The sequence below is a fragment of the Capsicum annuum genome, chromosome 1, assembly GCF_002878395.1.
Source record: "Capsicum annuum cultivar UCD-10X-F1 chromosome 1, UCD10Xv1.1, whole genome shotgun sequence".
NCBI classification, from domain to species: domain Eukaryota; kingdom Viridiplantae; phylum Streptophyta; class Magnoliopsida; order Solanales; family Solanaceae; genus Capsicum; species Capsicum annuum.
The window spans coordinates 25,636,241-25,661,782 of NC_061111.1; the positions used below are offsets into that span (position 1 = coordinate 25,636,241).

The 25,542-nt window shown below is 36.7% G+C and overlaps 1 protein-coding gene across 3 annotated transcripts; it reads right to left on the minus strand.

The window, feature by feature from the left end:
• Positions 1-674: 674 nt before the first annotated feature.
• On the minus strand, positions 675-25,084 carry LOC107870214 (WAT1-related protein At4g19185). Of its 3 annotated transcripts, none has more exons than XM_016716665.2 (7): positions 24,624-25,084; positions 23,270-23,332; positions 23,033-23,149; positions 4,724-5,009; positions 2,545-2,700; positions 1,329-1,480; positions 675-1,037 (listed from the first exon to the last, which is right to left on the minus strand). In XM_016716665.2, exons 1-7 carry the CDS (start codon positions 24,833-24,835, stop codon positions 854-856), a joined length of 1,170 nt encoding a protein of 389 aa, XP_016572151.2. In that variant the 5' UTR covers positions 24,836-25,084; the 3' UTR covers positions 675-853. The 3 variants fall into 3 exon arrangements, with proteins under 3 accessions (XP_016572151.2, XP_016572160.2, XP_047251492.1); XM_016716674.2 differs by lacking the exon at positions 24,624-25,084 and adding an exon at positions 23,482-24,566; XM_047395536.1 differs by lacking the exon at positions 24,624-25,084 and having other exon boundaries at positions 4,724-5,004; positions 23,270-23,338.
• Positions 25,085-25,542: the final 458 nt, after the last annotated feature.

Below are 25,542 nucleotides of genomic sequence, written 5' to 3' on the forward strand. Positions count from 1 at the left end.
CGAGGGCCTGTGCACCCCCGGAATTAGTCGGGGCTCGAACAGTCTCGGACACCCGATGCAAGTTAAAAAAAAAAGGTCATAATATTTCATACTGAAAGTTAACTGTGTATCTGTTCATTCAAAACTGAATTTAAGCTGTAAAGTGGATTTCATATCATAGCTAAAGATCAAAAGATCAAATCTTTATTCAAAGCTAGCTGTCTATAAACATATCATAAGATGCTTAAAAGCATAATCACTCTAGAAATAGGAACATTCAACTAGGGCTTGATAACCCATGCATCAATTTCATGTTAAATCTTCATAAAGTTCATGCTTGATAATGAAAATATTCATAATTCAACTCAAAATCTGAAAAACATGGTCACATGCATAAATTTACGAAAGTAGACATGTAATTCATCATCCAAATCACTTGAAATCTCAAAACCTTCCATTAACAATAATGGGTATGAACCCCAAATTGAAATTCATGTAAAATCGTATGATTTATAGTTAAAAACTAGCTTTGGGCACAAGGATGAAAGATTTATCCTTGTTCAAAACCCCACATAACTTAATTGATGAAATTGAATAAGAAGCTTGATCTTGAATTCCTAATTGTGCTTTTGAAGACGACCTCTTGAAGTTCTTGAATTGAAAATCCTTAATTTTGAGCTATCTTGGAAAAATAATGGAGGAAATTGGATTTCTTGGAGATTAAGTATACAAAGTTTGAATTCCTTTTGGTAGAGGGAAAAAAAACTTGAATAGAACTGCAATACATATTTGTCATTCTTTTTCGCAGTGAACTATACATATTATCATGAAAAAGATGAAGAAAAGGACATGCAAATGAAATCTGTAGCAATATCTAATCACTGATCTTTGGCATTGAGGAAGAAGGACCAGAGAAAATGTGTCCTATCTGATATGGGATTAGGGGATCCGTTATCCGAGGAGAATGAGGAACAGTTCCCATGGTGGCCTGCCTTTGTCTGTAAGATGCCCAAGTAACTAAATAAAGCCCAGCTATAATGAGAAGTCCTCCCAAAATGCTGCAATCACAACACGAGGAGACATCTTAGAATAAAGGCTAACAACGAACTAGAAGATGAAATAGAAAGAAAGAGTCACATGCGCTCAGCTAGTAGAATATTTCATAGTTTCTCAAGAACCAATCTCCAAAAGAAAACAAGTCACAAAGGAAACATGGCAAATTTCCAGCAGGAGAGCTTCACATTGTGCCAAAACAAGTATAAAACAAAGATATGAGAACATACACGGATATAAATGTGGATTTTATTTTCGGAGTATGATACATATTCAGAATAAATCAGAGCACTAACCTTGCCAGATAAATAGCGCTCCCAAGAAAAATACTAGACAAAATTGCTGATGCAGCAGGTTGAAGTGGATTGTATAAAGCAACTAAAGAAGGACCGAGAACCTTATTGGACCATGTCATAAGTCCATAGTTCAGCGCTGATGCAACAATTCCCTGAAAGACAGTAACCATTGTGACAAAACTATTTCATTTCATCCCCACTAAAAACTGTCCATCTACATACTTACAATATAAGATAAAGATGAATAAGAATGCACTATGAAACACTCAAAAGCAAATTTAATACATGATGGATTAATGATTGCAAATTGAAATATCAACTTAGTGGAAGGAAGTATGAAGAGCATTGACCCTGTTCTGCAAAGTTTAGGGGCAAATCTGGATCATTTTGCATAGTTCGAGAGCAAATTTTGACCATTCCACTTGTAAAAAAGGACCATGTTTTAGGGATCGGTCTGGCTTTTATACCATGTTAAATTATTTGACCACCTCATGCAAAAAGTTAAGATGTTCAAGAGAGCATGGTATATTTAATTATGATCTTGACAACCACAATTTAATAGTTGATATTTTTTTTTCATTAAGGTAACATCCGGTATATCTAGCAAAACTAGCATCAGAAGGTGCTGAAAATAATTACAATCCCATCAAAGAGCCATGAGGATACTTGTGAGAAATAAAGGAGGAAAATATTATTGAATTGTGTATCTACATTGTTACACTGAGCCCTATGTACCGAGCAATAATGATACCGTTAAATAATGATTTATATGCAAATTATACCTGGTAGCACATTTCTTCAATTTTTGTTATTGTTGAGAATATAATTAAATAATAAAAGTGTACTCTATCTAACAGCTTAAGCTTTTAGATGAAATGGTCACATTTCAAATTGAATCAGAGCAGGCAGAAGTCCTGGGATCGAATCTCACCGCCACCCATTATTTAAAAAAAAAAAATTCCACGTGCTTGGCCCATGAAAAAAAATCAGGCCCGCACGTGAGGGGGCGTGTACAGAATATAATTAAATAATAAAAGTGTGTCTCTTTAACAACTTAAGCTTTTAGATGAGGTGGTCACACACTTCAACTGTTATCATTGTCTCAGATTTCTTTTTTTTATGTGAGACAAATCATTTTGAGACTTTGATCAAAGATAAAAAAAAAAGCATTTCATGCATCAGCGAATATGAAGATCAGCACTTCAGAGAATCTTACAGCATAGCAAACAGCGACAACTTCGGATGGTGTCAGATACCAATCTGCCGATCCATTTGTCATAAAAAACGACGTCCCTATCATTAATAGAACGCCAAAAAAGTACGAATATGCTGTCACTGATAAGCTTGACGGGTATTTTGTCAAAACTGGAGCCTGTAAAAAAAAAATTCTTAACTCACTCAACTCTGCATAATAATACACACACACACACTGACAAACTCAAGGATTTTCAAGACGATGTTTCAAGCTAGCCCAAGATTTAAAGTGTCACAGATATCTCTGAATAAACAGTTTGTACCAATCCTGACTGGAGGTCATGCTACCAGCCAAAACTAGAATGTATCTTCGGATTATTTCACAAAATAATCAATATGTTTGTTTTTTAAGCCTATGGGGTATGGATTATTTCACAAAAATTTCGGTCTTTTACTACATCGATTCTGTTGACTAGAATTAGCGTATAGCAATTGTTCAGTAAAACTCATCTTTCTTAACCAATTATCAAATGATCACTAATTTATATAATCGGGATTACTTCACATAATCAAAAATTAACATTCCTAAGATTATAAAAGGTGTCCAACGTAGTGGCAAGATCAGCAAATTGATCTCTTTCAGATGAATAGCAACTGATAGATCATAAGTTCACAAGAGCAGAAACCAAATAGGAGGAAAATATCATGAGACTGAATGTGATCATGTTAAAAAGGAAAGGGTAAAGGGCATTTTTCCTTGAAATGGTAACATGTAAGGGTAAAAGGCATTATTGTTTCCACACACTAGCTATAACCAGGAAACTTCATCAATTAACACAACCTTGGTGGTAAGAGTGAAGTTCAATAATAAATCCAGTAAGGTTTCAATCTTAGTCTACATACTGCTGAGCCTTGGGTCGGCTATATGAATGTCCACCACCCATGTTGCCCCATTAAGTTCATCTTAGTCTAACGCAGGTAAACTAAGTAACCTAAGATTTGGAGAGTGTTAAACAAGTTTTGAAGAAAATATTACCGGTCTTCAAAAATTAAAACACTGATCGAACTACTGGATCCAAACATCATTAGAAGGAGAGTTCACTCCACAAGTTTGTGCATGAACTGGAGACACTTATAGTCGAAATAGTACACCACTGACCTATCTACCTATTTCAATTCAAGAACTAGACTATCTGAAGTCTTTGGAACGAAAATTCTGACTAACTATGTAAAACGCCCCAAATCAACATTCTTATGTTCTGTTTCCCCCTAATTCACTCCATGAGCTACCAAATCGTTTTTGTGCAGTGGTTGCAACTTCTGCTCTGAACTGGATCTAAGACAGCGAATAGCTTGGAACAATTATATAAGTCTGTACATAATATAAAACAAGTTATCGAGTTTCCCCTCTTGGTCTAGACTATAAATCCTGCCTAATTGTGCTATTATACCATTTACTTTCCTATTGAAAGGCCATTTAGATATGGAGGTTTCATTTTCAATTTAAGACATAAGAGTTGTTCCTGTAAGCAAACAGTGATACTAAAAGGCAATTCAAATTTAAGCAACCTCTTCATCTTCAACCCCAACAGAAGAAGAAACTAGAAAAAGGAAGAAAGAAACCCACAATACAATAGTTGAGATTGTACAAAAGTGAACCAATCAACAATCAAGATGAATCAACAAATCATTACCATCCTTACCTAAGAACATAGTTGGAGTGAAAATTAAATCGCTAGCCAAGAGGACAAGAAAGAAAGTGATGGAAAGGTATTAGATATAATAAAGTTACATTTAATATTGTTTTTATAAGTTAAGTTACCTCTGCACTTTAATACCAATATTTTCCTTTTCAAAGATTGTCAATACATTAAACTTTTTAATCAGGTTTTAAGCAATTGTAAGAATTCACTTAATACAAATATCACAATTTCAAAGGTTCCCTGCAAATGCTAATGCATCACAGGCCACTCAACCAAAGCACGCCAGAATCACCTTCATTATCATATTATTAGAGAAGGAGGTCCATCGTGAAACGTCCTATATACAAAGAAGATCAGCGGCAAACTTCTCTACGGATGACTAGATACAAATATAATTTATATATGTGCATAGCCTTTCAGTATAACCATTGAAAACGGTCTGCTATTTATTCCAATCAAGTCGATCTGAATTAACAATTAAAATGATTATCTCGTTACCTGAATAGCTAGGTATGCTGCCATGCACATACAGTTTCCTATTAAGCATAAGACGCCGAGGTGCCAATTATCAAACCCCAAATCCAGAAAACTAGACATTAGCCATCCAGCAGGCTCCGGTTGACCCTGAGCACCTATCTTAATTTGTGCTGTGAAGTCTGATGTGCCGTCTCCGAACACCGCTGGACCACGGAATACAGCCATGAAAATTGCCCCAGAAACACAAACAATGGTACCTCCAACCTTTGCCTGACCTTCCACAGTAAGAAGCTTTGCGGTTTCTGTACTGCATAAATAACACATATGAATTACACAATATGAATGACTTAAAGAAGGTCAATAACTGGACGGATAAGATACTTGACGATACTACAAATGCACAATGGACTGGCATGTTCCTCCCTGTGATGATGGAAAACTTTTGATGACTTAAGGAGCAGGGAACATGGAATACTTCACAATCAAATACTTTTTCCAAAAGCCCGTCCCTGGCATTTCCATTAACTGTTTATATATGCTAGAGAGGGTAAAAGTCTCACATTGATTGGGGAATCGACTGTTATTTGCTTATATGAACTTGGGAAATCCTCCCCTCATGAGCTAACTTTTGGAGTGTGAGTTAGACCCAGGTGCCATATCTTTACAATATACTGAGAGATCCCCAAGGGGCACCCACTCGCATTTCAACAAAATTAAGGCAGAAAAGTTTCTCCACATCATAGATGCCCATCTCATTTCCATTAAAATATTATGCAACAGCACCATGTTCTCTGTGATTCACTTCAGGTGTTACCTTGGCAGTTAAACAACACCCTGTACTCTATCTCTGATAAAAAAAATTACTGTTTAAACTATTAAAATAAACAGAAAAGGGCCTAAATTGCCCCTCACCTTTTGGAAATAGTACAAAAATGCCCTCCATCCACCTTTTAGCTCTATAATACCCTTCACATCCACCTCCACACTCCAAAATGTCTTTTATTTAACAACCCTAAAATTAAATTTTAAGAAAATCATTAGACATGGCACTCTCCCACTGGTCCCCATTAAATTAATTAAATTAATTTAAATAACCCACCCAAAACCCCAATTATATGACCCGAACTGGTTACACTTAACCCAATATACCCAACCCCTTCATCGACATCGACCAGAAGTATCTCACATAATTTGTACCCGACTCAGTTTCACTTATCACCTTTTACAGATTTCATCAGCTTGTTCCTGGAAGAAGTAATGTAGTATGATGGAAAGGATTACGATTACAAAGTTAACAGATTGAACATGATCGATTTTCAGTGTAGATTGGAACACGAATTTCTTAATCTTATAAAAGTAAAATTTACATGCGCAAGTCTCACTATTATGTAAAATATAAGAAATGCTTTTGATAAAGAAATGTTTCTTTGATTCACAGATGGTAAAAGTTTCACATAAAGGGTCAACAAAAGAATTTGATGTTTAACCCTTTGTTTGGATGGTGGTCTGCCATGATTTTATAATGTACTACTGTTTGGCATGGCATGGTATTGTACAGTATAATACAATCCAATGTTTGGATGACTGTATTGCTCACTGTTGTTTAAGAACAGTCTTATTGTTTGGTTTGACAGTATAGTACAGTATCGCAACTGGTAAGTTTACTAAAATGCCCTTAAATATTATAATTTTCAAAATTTATCAACAATTATTAATAAAATAATTTTCTTCCTACTAATTTATCATAAATTATGCCATGTGGATATATTACGTTGTTAAATTCATGTAAATTCTAACAAAGTCAATAAAAGAGTAGATCAAAATAAATATAATCGGATTCATTTTTTATAGTAACAAATTTCATTTCTTTTTGGTATTTTGAGACATGATACCAACGACAAGTACAAAATTTAACTACATCTTTTGTGTATGCTACGGGTGTGTTCGGTATGAAATCAAAAAAAAAAATTTAGGAAAATAAATTGTTTCTTACTTATATTTTTGTGTTCATTATGCAAGTAGAAAAATATTTTCTAAAAGCATTTGTGTATATTTAACACAAAATAATGAAAACGAATATGATAAAAAAGGGCGGGGTAAGCAAAAAATTTAATTCATTTTGTAAAAAAAATATTTGGGGGTGGAGGTAGTGGAGTAGAGGGGCGGGATAGGGGTAAGGGTGGGGTAAGAAAAGAAGTTTTAAATTTTTTTAAAATTTAAAAAATTAATTTTTTTGGTTTGGGTTGGGGGGGAGCTGGTAGGGGTAGGGGTGGTGTAAGAAAATTCCCTTGAAGGTTTTAAAAAATAAATTTTAAAAATTAAAAAAAAATTGGTGGGGGAAGAGGGGGCTAGTAGGGGGGAGGGCTGGGGGATGAAGGTGGGGTAAGAAAAAAATTTGAATTTTTTTTTTTTTTTTAAATGGGATTGGGTTTGGCAGCGGGTGGGATAAGCAAAAAGTTTGAAATTTTCTAAAAAAAAAAAAAAATTTAAAAAATTAGAAGGGGGAGAGGAGGCAGGTGGGGTGGAGGTTGAGGTAGGAGGTGAAGTTAAATAATATAAGGTGAAGTATAAATTATGATTATATAATATTAAGTAACCACATAATTTGAAAAAAAATAAGCAAACCATGGGATACCACCAAATCGGTGGTTACATAAAGTAAGGGTTTGCATGGTTACCAAACCATGAAATTAAACCATACCATATATTTTAAGAAACAATCAAAACAAACACCGTTCTCTTAGTAACTATACCATACCATACCATGGGAAACCACCATCCAAACAAAGTGAGGGAAATGGTAAAATAGAAGGAACCAAAAATACAATATAATGGCTTTTGGATTTTCACATTTAGATGCAAATACTCAGGATTTAAACTTGTTTGGATTGCTTTTTATTCGTAAATATTGGATCTTTAGAGCCTCCATCACCCTCTTAATAGAATTACTGCCTCCTTTACAAAACACCATCAGGTCATCGGCAAATATCAAGTTTGTAAGCTTGGTTTCCTGGTACATTGAGTAGTAGACTGGTAGCTAAAGTCTGGCAACCCACTCATTCTCTTGAGTGTTGTGGATAGATAATCCATAACTACCACAAACAATAGGGGGGACATGTGGTCTCCTTGCCGTAGCGCTGTCCTTCCCTCAAAATATCCATATCCTTGCCCATTCGCCTTGATACTAAATTTTGTGGTAGTTACACAAGTCATTATCAAGTGAACAAAGGTCTGTGGGAATCCATCTCCCAGAAGTGATTCTTCAATAAATTCCCAACTGACCATGTCATATACCTTTTTGAGGTCGATTTTCACCAATCACCTAGGAGTTGTTTTCCTATTATAGTGCCTAAATAAGTCATGGCAAATTAGTACATTATGAATCATAGATCTGTTCTCTACAAAAGCTGCTTGGTTCCTAGCCACCACTGTCGCAACTGATTTCCTCAATCCCATACACAACACTTTAGAGATGCACTTGTAGATCACACAACAGGATATGGGCCTATATTGAATAGCATAATTTGGATTGTCTACTTTAGGGATCACTGCATCAAAAGCTTACCATTTTCAATAAACATCAACACTGCTCTAGTCACATCATCACCAATAATATTCTTTGAAGCTTTAAAGAAGCCACTCCCATAACCATCTGCGCCAGGGCTCTTATTTACATATACACCAAACATTGGTTTCTTTACATCCAACGAACTATAAGGCTGCAGCAGGTCCATTTGTTGGCCAGTGGAGAGTTGCTGACCACTTCTGAGGAAGGCCTCACACGCCTTGGTCCTACAATTCTCCTTTGTTCCTAATAAACCCTGGTAGTACTTCACAAAAATATTTGCCACTCCCTCATGGTCAGTGTATGTTATGACCTTACGATTAGGTTAGTTGAAGGAAGTTAGAGGAATAAATGAACGATTCAGATTAAAAGCTCATTAAATGGATTAAAGGCCAAGATCAGTCGATGTGGCAGCTTACGTACGTGTCTATAAAAGGCCACGAGGAGAGAGAAAGGGGTAGAAACAGAAATCTGGTAACCTAACTACCTTTCCCCTCTTTCCTCTCCCTTAAAATTCTCTCTGGATTTCTCTCTCTCTCCCTACTGATTTCTTCTTCTACTGATTTCTTCTTCTTCTTCTTATCAGTTCAGCTTGGAGCTCAACCATGGCGAATTCCAGTTTCATTTTCCTTTAGTTGTCAAATTTGTAATTTCGTTGCTGAAATCAATAAAGACGAAACTTTCTCTGAATTCAGTTGTTTTCGATTAGTTCAATTTGTGCAGTTAATTAGGTCAGGTCTTGACATTTGGTATCAGAGCCAGGTTCAGCTCTGCGACCTGCGAAGAGTAACAATGGTAGAGGGTACTCGTTTGAGACTTATGGATGAAAAACTTCTTCGACACGACGAACTATTAGCGGAATTTTCAATTAGTCAAAATGAGGTGAAAGCCATACAAACGGGCATCCAAGGAACATTGGAACAGATTTTGGAGCGGTTAGTGGGACGAGAGAGGCGCGATAATGGTGGTCGTGAAGAAAATCCTAATTTAGGAGATGGCTTGCTTTCGATTCCGGGAAATGAAGGTCGACCAGCTCGACAACAGGGCAATCAAGCGCCTACACCGAGATGGGAGCTATCTAACTTTGAAGGTCATGATCCTAAGGTATGGATTCGGAAATGCGAACGATATTTTAATCTCTATAGAATTGCAGAACATCAGAAGATTGAAAATGTTGCACATTACCTGTGTGGGGATGCTAAAGTATGGTACCATTCACTAACCCTAAGTAGAGGTTTAGTGACCTGGTTAGAGTTTAAATTCGAATTATGCAACCGATTTGGGGATGTAGCAGTAGAGGATGTGGTTGAAAAGTTTAATAAATTGGTTTAAACAGGGAGTGTAGATGAGTTTTTGAGCAAATTTGAAGATCTTAAGGCTCAAATGATCATCAGGAACCCTGCCCTAAACGATGTTTATTTTTTGTCTAGTTTTATGGGGGCTTTAAAGGAGGAGATTAAGTTTGCAGTTAAGATGTTTCGACCGGCTACCTTGAGTTTTGCAATTAAGCAAGATAGAATGCAAGAGAAGGCGATAGAGGCTACCTTGAAGAAAGCTAAGCCTGTGTACAAACCTCCGAGTAATGTTTACAATACAGGGGTTGCTAAAGGAACAAACACCCCTAATGTGAGACCTAATGTGTTTAGGGTGAGTCCTGAAGTGTATGAATATAGAAAGAGTAATCATCTTTGTTTCAAATGTGGGGATAAGTATAGGCCTGGGCACCAATGTAAAATAAAGCAACTTCAATACATCACTAGAGAAACTGAAGAGATGCCATCGGACCAAATTGACAACCCTGAGATAGAGATTGAAGGTGAATTAAATTCAGAAATATAGGAAGCTGTGTGTTTGAATACATTATCAGGAAGCAATTTAGGGGTTAATGCGATTCTAGTTGGAGGCACAAAAAAGAACAAGTCCCTGTCTGTACTGGTGGACTCTGGTGCTACTCATAGTTTTATAGATGAACAGGCCGTAAGAGAAACTGGTCATCATCCTGTGTACTCTCATCCAATCAGAGTGACTGTTGCAGATGGCAACTATGTCTATTGCAGTTCTAGTTGCATAGACTATACTTGGAAAATAGGAGGTAAAAGTTTTACAGAAGATTTGAAGATTATCAAGTTGGGTGGATCTGATATTGTTCTTGGCAATGACTGGATGAAGAAATTTAATCCAACCACGTTTGATCATGAGAATCACTGTGTGACTGTTGGTAAGAAGGCGGATAAGGTGATTCTTCATGCACTGCCTGAAGAAAGGACAACTCAACATAATCACTAGTACTGCTATGGGAAAGATATTATGGAAAGGACAAACATTATTGGCTCACTTATTTTTTATGGCGGGAACGACTGAGGTAGAACAAAAAGAGGGTGATGGAGCAATTCAGAAGTTATTGGTCAGGTATGACATGTTGTTTGTTGAACCTAAGTCATTACCACCTGAGAGGAAATTGGATCATGCAATTCCTTTGAAGCTGAATGCCTTACCTGTTAGCCTGAGGCCTTACAGATACAACTACCATCAAAAAGAGGAACTTGAGAGACAAGTAGCTGAGATGCTGAATAATGGATGGAGGATATCAGTGATAGCTATGCAGATGACCCCATGATAGCCACAATCATAGTTGAGGTGACTACTGCTGCTATTGGACCTCACTTATACCAGTATTCAGCTGGTGTTTTAAGAAGGAAGAGTAAGATAGTTGTGGGAGGTTCTGGTGCTCTCAGAGAAAAATTGATCAAGATCTTTCATGCTTCCCCTTTGGGCGGTCATTCAAATCAACTAGGAACACTTAAGAGGTTGTCTCAGGTTTTTTATTAGCCCAACATGAAGCAGATGGTAATCCAAATTGTTGCAAATTGCGATGTATGTCAAAGGTGCAAGACTGAGAATGTACCTATTCTGGCCTGCTGCAACCTTTACCTATTCCTGATTAGCTGTGAAGACATGTGAGTATGGATTTCATTGAGGGCCTGCCCACATCTCAGGGTAAAGAAGCGATTTTGGTAGTGGTGGACAGAAGGTCTAAGTTTGCCCATTTCATTACTCTTGTTCATCCATTTACAGTTAGTATTGTTGCAGATAAATTCATGAAAAGTATACACACCCTTCATGGATTGCCTGAATATTCATTGTCTCTGATAGAGATAAGATTTTTCTGAGCAATTTCTGGCAAGCTCTGTTCAAGTTATTGGGTACTCAACTACATTTTAGTTCTGCATATCACCCTCAGAGTGATGGCCAAACAGAAAGGGTGAATTAGTGTATAGAGAACTACTTGAGATGCATGACTTCCCATCGACCTATTCACTGGAAACAATGGTTGCATTTATTTGAATGGTGGTATAACACCAATTTTCATAGTAGTTTGCAGTGCACTCCCTTTGAGGCTCTCTATGGTTACACGCCACGACAACTTTCCCTGGGCCCCCTCTTGAGTACTACTGTACCTGCTGCTGAAGATTTGGTAATGAAAAGGCAGCAGATGCATCAGCTGCTTAGTGATAATCTCTCTAAGGCTCAAGAGAGAATGAAGATGTTTGCGGATAGGAAGCGGACTGAAAGAGAATTTCGGGTGGAGGTAGTGGTCCTATAGGCAGTAGTCCTTGGCCCTGAGGAAGAACTTGAAGTTGTGTACCAAGTTTTATGGCCCTTATCACGTGCTTGCCAAGGTGGAACCAGTAGCTTACCGGCTTGCTTTACCCCCTACTTCGCGAGTTCATCCTGTTTTCTATGTATCATTTTTGAAGAAGAGAGTGCCAGGATGTTGTGGTTCAAACTGCATTACCAGCTACAAGTATGGATGGGCAATTTCTCGTGCATCCTGTGAAGATTTTGCAGAGACAACTGGTGCAACAGGGCAATAGTGCTGGTGTTCGTGTGCTGGTGCAGTGGTCTAATTTGGCTCCCGAGGATGCCACTTGGGAGGACTATTCTTTTCTCAAGTCCAAGTTTCCTCGATTTGATTCTCAGCCTTGAGGACAAGGCTGTTTTGCAAGCGGAGGGAAAATGTTATGACCTTACGATTAGGTTAGTTGAAGGTAGTTAGAGGAATAAATGAACGGTTCATATTAAAAGCTCATTAAATGGATTAAAGGCCAAGATCAGTCGATGTGGCAGCTTGCGTGTCTATAAAAGGCCACGAGGAGAGAGAAAGGGGCAAAAATAGAAATCTGGCAACCTAACTACCCTTCCCCTCTTTCCTCTCCCTTAAAATTCTCTCTGGATTTCTCTCTCCCTATTGATTTCTTCTTCTTCTTCTTCTTATCAGTTCAGCTTGGAGCTCAACCATGGCGAATTCCAGTTTCATTTTCCTTTAGTTGTCAAATTTGTAATTCCGTTGCTGAAATCAATAAAGACGAAACTTTCTCCGAATTCGGTTGTTTTCGATTAGTTCAATTTGTGCAGTTAATTAGGTCAGGTCTTGACAGTGTACAACAGTCCATTACTTTCACTTGCACAATTGCTTGTTGTAATGTTATGAACTCTGTCATGGGCTTTGGACTTGGGCCTGAGGTGAAGTTACAGCCCAACAAAAGAGTGGATTTCATATGGGATCTGGGTTAAGCAAACACGTTAAATAGGAGCAATTGCCTACGGAAAAGATTATGCAAATTATGTTGAAGCTTCGGCTTTGTCTATATTCTCTCATCTCCCCTTCAATGATCTATTATCTCATCTCCCTCTAGTTACCTTCTTCTTACGTTACTCGTAGATTTTCCATTAGTGTTTGTCCATTGTTACTTTGTCGCTCGAATTCTTATTTGTATTCGGATTTGGAAGAATAATATATATATATATATATATATATATATATATATATTAGAGTTGTGGTGTGAAATTGAGGTTGTTACATTGGTGCTTTCATCGATCATACTCCTATTGCAGTGATGGTCCTCGATAAGTTTTGCAGCGTCAATCCAGAAGGGTAGATTCGTCGTGCTGAGCAGTATTTTGCCTACCTCGGCTTCCCCGAGAACGACTGGCTACCTCTTGCTCCCTTCTATCTCGATGGTGCTGCTTATGATTGGTTCCAATGGTTGAATCGCAACAAGCAATTTTTTGATTGGAAGCATTTCACTGAGAAGTTGGGAATCCATTTTCGAAATGGCTCTAACATGATGCATAACCATGTCGACATTGCCCTTAATTTACTCCAGAAGTTAGACGAGAGTTACTTTTCTATGCTCAGCAAACTTGACAATCTGCACCGTGCACTATCGCCTTGCTCTCAGCCAGCCACTACAAATATCAGGCTTTCAGATGTGAACTTGTCTTGTGAAGATAAAGAGGATTCCAACTTGTCTAAGCCAGTCGAATATTCTCCTGTCTCTACAAATCTAGGTATGGCAGTTGATGAGTCAGTTAAGGGCTTTTCAGCAACACATGAGGGCAGGTGTTTGATGATTTGTCTCAACGAATTGAGCATATATTTCCAAAGTTATCCCTTACGGATGATAATTTTGAGAATATGGATCGGGTTCTCAACAAAAATCGAGATTCAGCAATTGAATATTGGGGGAAATTAGGTTTTAATATTGGGACCTGTGAACTTCCTTTGGTTATTGAGGATGAAAAAGGTAATGTCACAACATACCAATATGAAGAGAACTCCAACGCTTATGTGGGTCAGGCATTCGCTAATTTTTATTATAGACCCGAGTACTCTTTGATTGCACATGAAGTGTTTGAAGCACTATGGGAAAGAAGTGCTCTCTTAAATTTGGTTAGTATCTTGATGCCTGATCATATATCCATACACCTTTCCTTTGATCCCGGTGAGCCTATTCCTCCACCTATTTCGTTGAAGTGTGGGCTTCAGCAATTTGGTATACTTCGTAGATACGCAGGAAATCCACTAAATTTGGAAACAAAAGTTGTCAACATATGGAAGATAGACTATGTAGCTAGTGTGTTTGACCAAATTGCTTATCCAACTCCTGGTATATTAAATATCTTTACTAGCTACTTGTCTAAGGATGAAGTGGGCTGGAATATTGGTTCTTTCTCTGTTATGCACCTTTATTTTGCCCAAAAACATCTAGTTGCGCAATACTTTAAGGGTTCAACTTTACTGGATAGTTTAGCTGTCCATTTGAACCAACTTGGCTCGGGAAGGTTCCTGCAGATGCTTGAATTGTCCTTAGTTGCATTAGAGTTTCTATTTGATCCTGGATCCAATTTACTTACTATATTCCTTAGAGTTATAAGAAATTATGCATATTGTGTTGCTTTGGGTGATTTCTATCATGATAAGTTAATTATGTCAACCTTGTGGAATTCTTGCAATTGGGTTGATACTGGAGAGGAGCATAATCTTCATGGTATCTTGTTGTCTAAATCGAGAGCTTGGCAGTGAGGAGAAAATAGAGGGGGTGTTCGAGGCATTTGCTGCATGATACTCAGAACAGATGCAAAATATTCTGGTCAACAAAGATGATGTTCTCTTGTTTGCTATGTTTGGAGTAGTTCATACATCAAGGCGAACTTCATCATATCTTGTTTTTTTATCCTAGTCCTTCTCTTGATTATGATATATATGTGATGTTTCCGAGTCATTTAATGGATCCAATCTCTATTGTCTTTGATAACGTGATGAAAGATGAACTTTGGAGAATATGTATAAATGAATTATGTGTTGATGCAAAAATTGCAGTGGAGTACAGTTTTAATGATGTGAAAGAGCTCATTCGGTTAATGGTATTGTCAGAGCACAAGCTTAGGCCGCGGGGTGAAAAAGCTCGTTTTCTATCGACTTTTGTCTGTCCTCTTGAACTCAGTGGAGAGCATGTTGTAGCTCCTTTTTCCTTCTACAATCACTGTGAACAGAATTTGAAGGTAGTTTTTAAAAATATGGAAGAAAAGAACAATCTAGCCACATTAGGAAAAATAACAGGTTCCGATATTTACAGCGTATCATCTGCTATACCTCTGAATTACAGGGCATTTCTTTGCTAGTGCACTATGTTGAAAATGTTAAAGAGACTCATCGCTTTGGTCAAATGACATCTACATGGATGCTTTCGAAAGCTTGTGGCCAGCAGACGTTAAAAGTTGGAGTAAGGATCTTTTGGAGTTCAAGATGACTATATTTTGTAGAGCTTTAAGAGTTTCTGATAGATTATGCACAAGTGTTGTGAATGCTGCAGGTGGAGGTTCATCGAAGAAGTTTCTTTGGCACAATGCGTGTAACTACAAGTTATGGAAAATGGAGAAAGACCCTAGGCAATGTGCAACAACTTCTCAGTGGGGTATTCTTGTTTTTGACAATGACAAACCGTTAATTTCTGGATTCATTCATGTTATGCTTTCAGCATATGCTCCTCTACTTGTGCATGTCAATGAATTTCTCAAGCGGGAACCAAGGAGTCATATGGTTATTGCACCTGGTAAGCATCAAATCCAGCTATGCTCTGTCAAACCTTGGTCAAAATTTAACTTACTTTTTGCTGGATTCCTTATCTTGAACCTTGAGGACAAGGTTCTTATTGAGGATGGGGTATTGTTATGAACTCTGTCATGGGCTTTGGACTTGGGCCTGAGGTGAAGTTACAGCCCAACAAAAGAGTGGATTTCATTTGGGATCCGGGTTAAGCAAACACGTTAAATAGGAGCAATTACCTACGGAAGAGATTATGCAAATTATGTTGAAGCTTCGGCTTCGTCTATATTCTCTCATCTCCCTTTCAATGATCTATTATCTTATCTCCTTCTAGTTACCTTCTTCCTACGTTACTCGTAGATTTTCCATTAGTGTTTGTCCATTGTTACTTTGTTGCTCGAATTCTTATTTGTATTCGGATTTGGAAGTATAATATATATATATATTAGAGTTGTGGTGTGAAATTGAGGTTGTTACATGTAACTTCCTGTGTTTGATGATAGAAAAGAAATACCTAGTGTTATCATCCCCTAGCTTTAGCAAAGTTGCCTTACTCCATTGCTGCAAAAAGATCTCAACCAAGTATGAGAACCTTCTGAACTTTTGGTACTGTTCCCTTTTTGAGCTTGGAAACTTCTGTCCAATGGTTGTAAGGTGTAATGCAGCCTGGGCTTGCGCAAGAACCCTGTACTCAATTGCTTCTGTCATAATGTTCCTGAAGTATTGCCCAATTAGTCTTCTCAATCTCTTCCTTAAATGCTTCAACTTCTTTACCACCATGAACAATTTACATCACTCAATGTCATGCCTCCATTCTTCTTCTACAATGTCCAAGAATTATGGATGGCATGCCTACACATTGCAAAAACTTGAAAGCAGGTCTAATCCTACTTGGTCCATCCAATAGAGACACTTCTATTGGGTTGTGGTCATTCACACCCTCCAGCAGAAAGTGGGCACAATAAGCAAGCATTTTTGTCACCCATTCATTGTTAGTGAAAACCCAATCAATCTTTGAGAAGACCTGGACATCCCCCCTATCATTCCATGTAGACTTACTCCTTTGTTTAGGTAATTCCACTAGACCACAAGCTTCCACACAGTCATTGAACTCAACTATTTCAGTCCTGGTCACAAGATTCCCCCCCATCAGATCATCACTCCTTAATATTGAGTTAAAATCTCCAATAAGTATCCATGGCATCGCATTCCCTCTATGCAAATTCTCCACATAGCTCCACAAGCTTCTCCTGTCCTCCTTAGTGTGGAATGCATACACTACAATGAGTAAGTACTCAGGCGTCGTTTGGTGTGAGGGATAAAAGTAAATAATCCCGGGATAAAATTTTAATACCTCACAATTGCTTGTTTGGTTGTAAAACTTGGGATAACTTATCCCGGGATTATTAATTAGTACCGGGATAAGTTATCCCTCCCTCATGGTGGTATAGTAATACCATGATAAGTTATCCTTGGTTAAAGCAATTAGAATGACAAAAGTACCCACAAACCCTTTTTATAATCACTTTTCACATCCATGCATATTCACAATATTTTTAATACCATTTATAGTAACATTCACAACCTCCACTACTCGTTATTTTATGACAAATCTTCATATATTTTATTTAAAAAATTACACGATATAAATAATTTTTTAATTATGAATATATTACACGTTAAATTTATTTGACAAATTATTATGTTTATTTATATATTTTAGTTTCTCTTAAGAATAATAAAAATATTAACTCCATTGTTGAATTACATATTTTAAATTAAATAATTTTTTAATCACTTGAAAATTCATATTGTATATATCAATTAAAATGAATTTTAATATTTTATAGTATATGAATGATATGTGCTTAAATGAAGTGACATACACAACAAATCTTCTTTTACTCTAACAAATTTAAGCTGGAAGTTCTATTTCAAACTAAATAAGATGTAGTAAGATTTTTTTTTTAAACGCATACGGCATAATCATGGAAAGGCTCACAAAAAAAAATTAAGCTAAATAAATTGAAAGTTTTATTTTTAAATACACTCGCATAATCGCGGAAATGCACATACACAAAAAATTAAGCTAAATAAGATAGAAGTTTTATTTTTAAGAATGAACATTTAAAGTTTGAAAAGAAATTATATAATAAAAGCTAAATAAGATGGAGGATATTTTTGTGATCAATTAACTTATTCTTAGAAATTATACCATGCATATTATTTTGAATATAACAAACCAAACACTCAATAAGAAATAATCCGAGCATAATTAATCCCAGTATAACTTATCCCAGCATAACTTGTATTCAAACCAAACGACCCCCAGTGCTTAGGCTGCAATTTCTCACCTGTCAAGTCACTGCTTGGCCACAACTACTACCAGGTACCACCTTAAAATAATCAGTCCTCCATGTAACCAACACCCTCCCATTATGTATTCCCATCCTCCAAACAAATTTCCTGCTACCCCGATCATATTTTCTGCCTTTATTTTGGTTCTACCAATTCTACTAACCCCACCTTTTCAGTATTACATAGGAGTTTTACCTCCTTTTGCTTGTTAGGGGCATTTAAGCCCCTAATATTCCAACACATCATACTATCCCTCCTCGAAGAAGGGTTTAGTCCCTCCCCCATTTTTGCTTTTGTTTTCCTCCCTCTGACAGTCTACTTCAATATTTGTAAGGATTTGAAAAGAGTTGCGTTGAGATACATCCTGTGAGTTCATCCTTTGTTGAAATTGTTGCCTCTGCTTATTAGGACTTCTAGTATTTGTTGGGTTAATCCACCCTGGGAGCTACTGCCCTATCTCAGCCTTGTGACTTGGCTCTCCTTCTTCATGAACTGTCCCTCTATTTACTATTTTCTCCCTTTGTTTCCAAGGTGAAGGGTATTATAGAGCTTAAAGGTGGATAAAGAGCATTTTTGTACCATTTTCAATAGGTGGGGGTTTAGGTCATTTTTTGTAAAATAAATAAGGAAAAAAGGAGCACCTAAGTTGTTTTTGGCAAACAGAAACTGTTGGGTAAACGCGAAATAACAACAAAAGTATTTGTGGCAAAATGATAGGGGGGAAAATGACACCAAGAATTTTACGTAGAAGCCCTTTTAAACAAGGGAAAAACCACGGACCAAGTGGAGCAACTGATATTACTATAGTAAGGAATTTTACACTATAGTCACAAGTACAATACTCAAAGTGACTACTACACGCTCAAAAGAAATAACCCCTCTTTTGGCTCACACCTTACTAAAATATCGCTCACTCTAATTTTTCCTTCACAAACTATTTTTTATCACAGTATGTGGAACACCTCACTGCTCTCTCTATATTATTTTTCTCTCTGTTTTGGTGTATCTTTCAAATGAGCCGAAGCTCTCAATTTATAGCTGTGAAATATTGTTTTTGATGCCATTAATGACATCTTTACTCAAAGAAAAATTTTCATGTGAATGGATTAATTGGCCGGTTGGCCAAATCCATATCGGCCAACCCTTTGAAAAAATGTCAGTCAAGGAAGAAAAAAACACATCCCATGCAATGATATTCAAACTTCATTTATGGGGCTGGACTCCACACATCTCCCCCTCCAATCCCATGCACCTGAAGGAGATATCCTCGGCTTCTCAGAGAGAGCTCATGCGGACAAGTTCTTTGCACAATTTGAACTTGTATTTGTAGGGTCCAGCCCCATAAATGAAGTTTGAATATCATTGCATGGGATGTGTTTTTTTCTTCCCTGACTAACTTTTTTTTCATTTCTTCCTTGGCTAACCATTTTTCAAAGGGTTGGCAGATATGGATTTGGCCAACCGATCAATTAATCCATTCACATGAAAATTTTCCTTCGAGTGAAGATGCCATCAATGACATCAAAAACAATATTTCACTAATATTTCTATGCTATAAATTGAGAGCTTCGGCTCATTTGAAAGATACACCAAAATAGAGAGAAAAATAATATAGAGAGATCAGTGAGGTATTCCATAGACAATGATAAAAAATATAATGTGAAAGAAAAATTAGAGTGAGCGATATTTTAGTAAGGTGAGAGTCAAAAGAGGATTATTTCTTTTGAGCGTATAGTAGTCACTTTGAGTATTGTACTTGTGACTACAGTGTAAAATTCCTTACTATAGTAATATCAATTGCTCCTCTTGGTACGTGGTTTTTCCCTTATTTAAAAGGGTTTCCACGTAAAATTCTTGATGTCATTATTTTTCATTTTTTTTCCCTATTATTTTGCCACAAATACTTTTGTTGTTATCCGCGTTTACCCATCAGAAACACACCCCTTCACCTCAAATGTTTCATAAACAGCACCGCATAAACCAATTTCCTGAAAGTTCACCCTTTTGAGATCCATTTAAGCATTGCTCAGTTACAGCGAATAATTATAGCTTTTTGGAAAAATGAAAACAATTCAATTAATAACATGTAGAAACCAATGTCTTTCTTGTTTCTTTTTCCTGACTAGATTTCTGTAAAGCTCAAAATTTATAACAGCAAAGCATCTGCTTATACTCTAAAACATCAACCTCAACATTTTTTTGATTGGTAAAAAATATTTCTATTAATGTGTAGCAAAGTGCTGCAAGTAATTACAGGAAGTAACTACATCAGAAAAGTGCAATGAGCCCAAAAAAAAGACTATCATGGCTTCTGTGTCATTAGCAATTGCCATGTTACACCCAAAAAAGCAGCAAAGTGATGCATCTATACTTAATGCTAGTTACAGATTCTTTTTTGCTTTAAAAAAGTCTAGTGTTCCTTTCTTTCCAAATGATCCACCATATGACTGGTAAAGTCATAAAGGATGAAGAATAGGCTACCCACTGCAGGTAGAAATCCCACATTTTTGAAGATTCTCATAAATTTGACAAGAACCATGTGCCACCAGGCATATCAAGCAATTTTATTCCACATCACCATGGCGACTTAGAGAGACTGAGATTGTCTGCATGAGTCCTAAAGTAGAATTTAACATGGAATCTCCTTTATGCATCTCTTTTCCATATTAAGGAATCAGACTTGGAGTGAACGGGGTTGAGGTTATGCAGCAGTAACAAAATATAGAAAACACTGTCGACTTCCCAATCACTCACACTATGCTTGAAGCTGAGATTCCAACAATTCTCTGACCAATAGTAACCTCCTGATTTTGTGCCATAGAGAAAAGGGCAGGGTGTTGCACCTTTCATGGGGATAGACCTGTTCCCACTTGAAGTGTGGCATTTGGAAAAACAGAATTGCAATGGACCCTACTATATTTTCAGATACCATAAGAGGCTCTGGAAGTGTGGAAACTTGGTAGTCCAGGAGTTGAGAAGGTCAGATTTTGCAGCAATTATCACTCTCCACAATACCTCTTTCTCTTGACTGAATCTTCAAAGCCACTTTTTTAACAAACTAATGTTCTGGAGCTACAAAGTTTTAGACACCAAGGTCCCGCAACTTTCTATCTAAGGACACGATTTCCCACTTGACCATATTGAAGGAATTTTATTCTCTATTTCCTTGACTTATAAAGTCTTTCGAATCTTGTCCAACTTCTTGGCCACTGATGCAGGTAAAGGAAATAGATTCATAGTATAAGTAAGAAGGGAATCAATCACAAAGTTTAGCAATACTAGCCAACCTCCCAGTGAAAGATTATTCCTCTTCCAACTTGAGAACTTTTTCTCACACTTCTCCAAAATATCATTCATATTGATATGGCTTTTGCTATACTGCTCAGAGATAGTCCAAGTACTTGGCAGGAAAGGATCAGACACTACACCCCATTATGTCTACCACCTTTAAAATATTAGATACCTCATACACAGGATAAATAACAATGTTAGCAAGATTGATATGCAAATCTGAGAGAGCCTTGAAGAACAGTAGCACCATTCTCGAATGCAGCATTTGCTCTTTCTCTGGTTCACAGAAAATCAAAGAGCCATCGGCATAAAGGTGTATAATGTGTATATGGCCTTGATCCATCACATTAAGATTGAAGCCATTTATCCAACCCTGTTGTTATGTTACCACTAAATAAAACTTCCATAACGAGTGTGAATATAAAAGGGAAGAGTGGACCTCCTTGTTTCAACCCTTTTTGGCCACGAGAAAACCCAGTAGGAGCATCATTGATAGTAATAGATAACTGCAGAGATACAGAAAGATATCCATGTTATCCATTTCTCAACAAAACCCATTAGCCTCAACATACTGATGAGAAACTCCCAATGGTCATTGTCGCAACTAACACAGAATGCCAGTTTTCTTCTGTGTTAGTCTGAGGCAACACATTCGTTAGAGATCAATGCAGCAACAACTATTTGCCTACCCTTTATGAAGGCCATCTGAGAGTATGACCTGAAAAAAGAAAGGGTCTACAGGGAAGGTTAAGATGACAAAAGTTTGGGAACTCAAAAGTGTAGTTGGGATGAAACATGGACTAGCCCACTTCGCACTGCAAACCTTTTTCTTTTCCATCTAAAAAGAATCTTTTTCTTAAATCAGCTGAGCACCCACTATCCTGCTCTTTCCCATTAAGTTTTACCTCGCCAGCCAATAGCGGAGCCAAGATGTTCATTAAGGGGGTTCGAAAGTGCACATACAAACTAGTCAAAGGGGGTTCAACATATACTATATATACATAAAACATAATTTTAACCGTGTATAAATAGTGTAATTTTTCGCCGAAGGGGTTTCGGATGAACCCCCTGGATATATGCTACATCCGCCACTGTACGCCAGCCCTGTCCTACCTCGCTTAAGTGCTCCCCTACCCTGACCCATCATAAGGGATGGCCCTTCCCTACCACCCTACTCTACAAATTGCCTCCCCTTGGTGCGTCAGGATGGGAGAGGGAATTTTATAGTTAGCTGGAAGGTTGTTGGAGATTTGATACGTAATTTCATTTCTCAAAAGAGGGGTGCGTAAATTGAAACAATATCAGTTAGCATTCTTTTCTGGAATTCAATAAATTCCCTCTTCTATCTGTCTCAACTTATTGTGTCATATTTTATCCCCATATTAGAAGTATTCTGCAATTTAGTTTATATAAAGGTCCAATACTCCAAGATAGTTACTGAGATTCATCTCAGGTTGTATTGTATCAATTTGGAGGAGATAGATAATACAATTGATTGAAATTATTCTCATTTTATGCAAAGTACTTGTGGTTGCTCCAATTTAAAGCAAAAAACAAAATTTTGTTTCTAAGAATACAACATTTGACACTTGACAAAACTATGATTTAATACAGCGCACAAAGCTAAGCAACACAAAATTCACTCTAACACCAAGGACATGTAAGAAATGGGAATGATGGAGACAGATACATAATTGAGAGATGAAGGGGTTGAATGTTTACTGACCCCATAAGTACAGCAAGTATGAACGTAAAAACTGGTATTGCAGGTTGCAACGCAGCAGCATAAGTTGGATTTGTGTACCCAAGACCAACAAGGAACAACAGTTGGTTACCAAAAATACTGTCACAGTAACAAGAGCAAAAAAAGGCATTTTCAGGAATAGGCTTTTATCAAGTACAACAATACAAAGGAACGTAACTAAACAAACCAAATATGCTTACTTAGGATATTGAAACTTACCCAGTTAATCCCAAAATGAAGAATGACAATAGAAGCCGCTTATTCAGAGGAAGCCTCAATCTCCTATACATAGAACAATTGTATATAGGGTTAAAATGGTATAGAAGCGAAGAGAATATTACCAATAGTTACTTTAACCAAGGTTGACTGACATATTTTATAACAAAAATTAGCTATGCGTTATACCCCCAAAAATAAAGATTAGCTCTTACCACAAATCTTCGAGATGCAATATAGCACAATTTTGATTGGAACTTACAAGGTGCAGTCCACAACTCTCTAATAAACACAAAATAGTTGATGCTGCAGCATCAAGTAGTTTCATTCATCTGATCAAGACTAACTTACAGCTTTTATAAGGTAAAATAATTTTATTAACAGCAAAAAACACTCCAGTAAACAAGCAGTATATCAAAAGGTACAACTACAACTTCATTAAAAAAAAAGAAAAAAAAAGTAGAGAGTCTACAAAAGAATATGGTTTTGCACAAAAGTCACAAAGTCTTTTATTCCATGATGCTTTAGACTTCCCAGTTAAAAAGAACCGCCAAGCCTTTTATACAAACTAAAACTTCACAGAAGCACCAAAAAGGTACAAGGAACTAGGGAATAGTAGGTTATTCCTCTAATTTACAAGATTTGTTGAAAGGTGAAAGTACAATTTGTGCTTTTTTTAATGTTAAGTACAACCTTTGGTAATGCGATTTTGAATTTTATGGAACTTTCCTCACCAAGGGCTGCCTTGGTACTGCTGCTCACCAACTTTCACACTCCAGCTTGAGGAGAGTATTGTAAGCAGTTTGATCAGTTAGAAGGGGCAGTTATTGCAGTTAGACTAGAAGGGTAAAAGACCATCTTTTATCTCACTCATTTTAAGGTCATCCTGGTGTACTAAAGCTCCCACTATGCGCGATGTCCACGGAAGGGCCGGACCACAAGAGGGTCTATTGTAGGCAGGTTACCTTGCATTTCTGCCAGGGGCTATTTCCACGGCTTGAACCAGTGACCTCCTGATTACATGGCAGCAACTTACGCTATTTCCAAGGCTTGAACTTCCTGATTACATGGCAACAACTTCACCATTTAATCCAAGAATCCTTTATTTTAAGTCGGTTATACCCTTGGCTAAATTGGATCCATCAATGAAACAGTGAAGTATGCATGTGTAAAGATCGAATATGATTCATCTCAATTGAGCTCACAAGGCTCAATTTTTTCACATCAATTCAATTATCTATCTATAGAGTGGCTAAATGTAACTAAAGAGAGAGACTGAGACTACGCTATTTGATAGCAGATTCAAGAATAACATTAAAAAAAAAGGAATATAATGAAAAGAGAAAAAAGAACTAACTTTTCACGAAAATAGGCAATAGGAGCAAGAATAGATAAAGCAAGAAGGTCTCTATACAAACAGAAGATAATTTCATTCATCCCCACATTGAGTGCCACCTTTGTAATCACATGGTATCCACCATTGAAAAGCTGTACCAAAGCCATTGCACCATGCGCTTTCCATACCTCACCCCCATTTCCTCCTGCTCCACCTGATGCAACTCTGTTCATTTCATACACTCCACACCCACCTACCCACCTACGCACCCTCCTTTTACATAGAGAGTGTCCACCAAACTAATAATGGGTAGATGCTGATGCGTAAAGGGTGAATCTTGATTTTAGATGCTTGATGGGAAGAGGGTGAATCTTGACTTTTAAAATATTAAAGACGACATTTGACAGTAACCTCACGTCGTTCTACGGAGTTTCGTGTCTTTTCAGTGGGCAAAATGCTCTATTCCACCTTGTATTATGTCAGGTTTTTAAATTACACACTTTTACTTATATATTTGTTATTTAAATTCTTGAATTCGTTAAAAAATATTATTTTACTTATAGATTTGTTATTTAAATTCTTGAATTCGTTAAAAAATATTATTTCATACTCTTTGATCATTGTAAGATCATGGTGATTGAACAAAGAGAGTGTAATCACTCATTTAGGAGTATGAGTGCGGTCAATTTTTGATTAATTTTATATTAAAATAATTTTTAAAAAATAAAAATAATATTAAAATGTAAAAAAAAAATTAAAAAGTTTCTTTTTTTCCCTCCATATTTTTAAATTTAAAAATAATTTAATATATTTTTTAAAATTTAAAATATGTTTAAAATTTTAAAAAAAATTAAAAATATTTTAAAAATTTTTAAAGAAAATTAAAAAGAATCCTTTTTTTCCCTCCATCTTTAATAATTTAAAATTATTTTTAAAAATT

What these genes read in the sequence shown, in the direction of transcription:
- LOC107870214 (XM_016716665.2), bottom strand. Translation starts at nt 24,835, where the DNA reads ATGAACAGAGTTGCATCAGGTGGAGCAGGAGGAAATGGGGGTGAGGTA. An exon ending in ATTGCCTATTTTCGTGAAAA is followed by an intron (nt 23,333 to 24,623) that starts GTTAGTTCTTTT and finishes TTCTATGTATAG; the next exon opens with GAGATTGAGGCTTCCTCTGA. An exon ending in AGCGCTATTTATCTGGCAAG is followed by an intron (nt 1,038 to 1,328) that starts GTTAGTGCTCTG and finishes TTGTGATTGCAG; the next exon opens with CATTTTGGGAGGACTTCTCA.